This window comes from Capsaspora owczarzaki, assembly GCF_000151315.2.
Source record: "Capsaspora owczarzaki ATCC 30864 unplaced genomic scaffold supercont2.67, whole genome shotgun sequence".
In the NCBI taxonomy this organism is placed as follows: domain Eukaryota; class Filasterea; order Ministeriida; family Capsasporidae; genus Capsaspora; species Capsaspora owczarzaki.
Genome location: NW_011887358.1, coordinates 3,353 through 6,309, shown reverse-complemented (window position 1 = coordinate 6,309; position 2,957 = coordinate 3,353). Strand labels below are relative to the sequence as shown.

At 55.5% G+C, this 2,957-nt stretch overlaps 3 protein-coding genes across 3 annotated transcripts; 2 read left to right on the top strand and 1 right to left on the bottom strand.

Annotated features, from left to right (window-relative positions):
* Positions 1-1,588, bottom strand: CAOG_09243 (hypothetical protein; the record flags this gene model as incomplete). Its single annotated transcript, XM_011272660.1, has 1 exon — positions 1-1,588. A coding segment is annotated over one exon (1,588 nt), but the record flags the coding sequence as incomplete, so codon positions are not given.
* A 140-nt stretch (positions 1,589-1,728) lies between these two features.
* CAOG_08373 (hypothetical protein) lies at positions 1,729-2,243 on the top strand (the record flags this gene model as incomplete). Its single annotated transcript, XM_004340341.1, has 2 exons — positions 1,729-1,744; positions 1,843-2,243. The coding sequence occupies 2 exons, from the start codon at positions 1,729-1,731 to the stop codon at positions 2,241-2,243; spliced, it is 417 nt and encodes a 138-aa protein (XP_004340389.1).
* Positions 2,244-2,470: 227 nt separating this feature from the next.
* Positions 2,471-2,876, top strand: CAOG_08372 (hypothetical protein; the record flags this gene model as incomplete). The annotated part of the gene is made up of 2 exons (XM_004340340.1): positions 2,471-2,524; positions 2,682-2,876. The coding sequence occupies 2 exons, from the start codon at positions 2,471-2,473 to the stop codon at positions 2,874-2,876; spliced, it is 249 nt and encodes an 82-aa protein (XP_004340388.1).
* Positions 2,877-2,957: the final 81 nt, after the last annotated feature.

The following is a 2,957-nucleotide window of genomic DNA, read 5'->3' as shown; positions in this document are numbered from 1 at the left end:
GCGAGGGAGCAGGGTCTGGGACGCTGGCATACCCGCTCTCCACCGAGGGCAAAGGCGGTGTGGGGTGGGATATCTCGGCACTCTCGACGACGGGCAGCGTTGGAGTCGACAGGAGATTGGGGACGCTCGCCGTGTCTGTGGGCGTTGCAGAAACTGGCTGGACGGGCGCAGCCAAGGCCTCTTTTCCTATGAGTGATTCAGTTCTGCTCGCATGGTCCGGGCTCACCACCCACTCGCAGTATGCATTCTTGTCCAAAGGCCAGATTCCAGTCTTTTTAAATCCAGCAGTGATGACGGCTGTATTTTGCGAAATCTTGTACCACGCATTCAGAGCGCAATGCACTCGCATTTGGTCGTCCGAGGCAAAGACGCCAGCTGCAATCGCGCTCGCATACTCTGCTTGTAACTGACGCTTGAAGTAGCCAAACACAGTGCGATCGAGTGGCTGAGTCTCAGTGCTCGTGTGCGCGGGCAAGACAAGAATCTGAATTTGATCGTAGAAAAACTCGGCCACCAAATCGTGCTCGAGGCTGTGCGTGGATGAGCCATCCATGATCAAAAGCAGCGGGCCTGACGGGTGTCTTTCTCGCATGCAGCTTCGCCACTCGCGCAGATAAGTTTTGAACAAGTCTGAGGTCATGTACCCCTTCTCGGTCGTTGCGGTAGAGCAGGCGTCAATGGGAACGTGTTGGCAAACCGTCGCGACGTTCGTACCCTTCGTAAAAATCAGCATGGGAGGGAGCGGCGCAGTTCCATCGGCACACACCAAGAAGACGCCGGTGATGTGCCGTCCGAGGCTGTTGTTGTGCCCACCGCCAACGAGCGCGACACGACCCCACGATGCCCCTAATACAGTCGATCCCTTGACGCGAGAAGAAATCTCGCTCTCGTCAAAGTTGCTGACGCGGCTCGGCTCGACGGTAAGGAGAGGATGTTGATCGTAGGCCTGTTTGAGTTGAGTCGGGAGAGTCCCGAGATTGTCGGGTGTCAGCGCTGCAGCCCGGCACACTTCCAGCACACGGCCCTTTCGAAGCCTGACGCGTCCCTTCGCTCGCTTCAAAAAGGTGGCCCACCAGGACCGGCTAGGCGTGTCTTGGACAAACGCCCGCCTTGGTGAGCCGTCGAAAGAAGTTGTTTCAGAACACGGTTTCAAGTACTTGGCGGCCTGCGCTTTCGTCAGACAGCATGACGCGCGAGCAAACGCTTCCAATAAATTGATAATTGCATCAACTTCGTGATCGGTAAAGATGGGTGGTCGGCCTTTCGTGCGGGTGGACCGCGCCAGCTCGATCACTTCATCCAGCGTTCCAGACTGAATCAGTTCGCGGTGGCCCGCGTGGAGTTGAGCCCAGTCACTGACAGTCGACTTTCCGCACTTGAAGCCAGCCTGCCCCAGCCGCGCGGCGACCTGTTCACATGTCCATTGAAATGGTGTTGTCGTACAACCAGTCGAGAGGGTCAGCGGACCCGGGGTTAGCAGCTTGAGGGCGATGGCGATGGCGATCGGTCGTCGGTTTTTTCCAGCCGCCTCGGCGAGTCGCCCAAACCACCCCGCGACGATCGCAGCCACCTCAACAAGACACTCCATGTGATAACCAACTCGATTTATGTACAATGGTGAAAGAGCCGAGGCGAAGCGATGAATAGACTGCGAGAAAAACGCCTCATCCGGATTAAAATGCAACTCTCGAGGTCTGTAATGCGTCCGGATTTAGAGACAGTTACTCTATGATTCGCTGGTTCTGTTTGAACAGCCATTTTTTTCGCTGCAACACTCTGCTCACAAAAAATGTGCGTAAATAATCTGTCTCTCTCTCGCGCTCTCTCGCTCTCTGCGAGCAGGCATTCTCACGGGCAAGTACAGCCAAGGCAAGTTCCCCGAGGGCTCTCGCCTGAGCCTGGAATCGCTCGCGTGGCTGAAGGATCGCAAGCTTGCCGCCGAAAACAAGTGGCAGTTCGAGGCTGCCGACAAGTTGCTGCCGATTGCAGAGGAGCTCGGCTGCTCGCTCGCCCAGCTGTCGATTGCTTGGTGCGCAAAGAACCCGCACGTCAGCACCGTCATTCTTGGCGCCACCTCGCTGAAGCAGCTGGAGGAGAACTTCAAGGCGCTCGAGGTTGTCCCCAAGATCACGCCCGAGCTTATCAAGCGCATTGACGAGATTATCGGCAACAAGCCCAAGCTGACTGCTGTGGAAGCGCAGGTGCGTAACCTCCTCAACGTCGACGCTCTCGGCCCCAAGTAAAATCGCAAAATGCTGCAAAGCCGCCGTTTTCAAAAACCAGAGAGCGAAAATCAGAACGTGATTGAACAATCGTTACTTGCGCTCGCGCGTGCTGTTCTTTTGATGAAAAATGGTGTACCGTCTGTTTGATAATGAACAACACTTTGCTCTCCTGCATAGTCTCCAAGTTTTCTTCGCCCTTTGATATGGCAGGATTGTTCAAATCCGCTCAGTCTTGAATTCCGAAAATGTCAACCCATTTCGAGCAAACCAAACGCCACCTAATAGGCGAGATTGCGCAGGTGAATTGGATTTTGATTTCCATAGACGCAATTGTTTTGATTTTGCCTTGTTGTTGATCGCACTTTGGGTTGTTGGCTGAGAATAAGAGAAACCAGGAACGAATTTTTGGCGGGAAACCCGGTAACACTCACTCTCGCGTCCTTCTGGCCCATGCAGTCGCTCTCCGAGACAGCCGATCTGACTGGCGCCGTGGCATCCAACGTGGACGCATTGCTGGCGAGTGGCCAAGACGTGACTGCGCTGGCGGCTGCGTGGACGACCTTCCAGCGGACACTGGCGCTGTCGACCGCGTCGCTTGGTGCGGCTGCCCGTTCCCTGGCTCACTCAGAGCCCATGGATGCATCGCAGTAAGCTTTGCGCTCTAGACCGGAGAGCTTCAAAGCGGTTGTTGGAGTTTGCTTGAAAACGGTCTGCTGCAAGGACGTTCGCTAC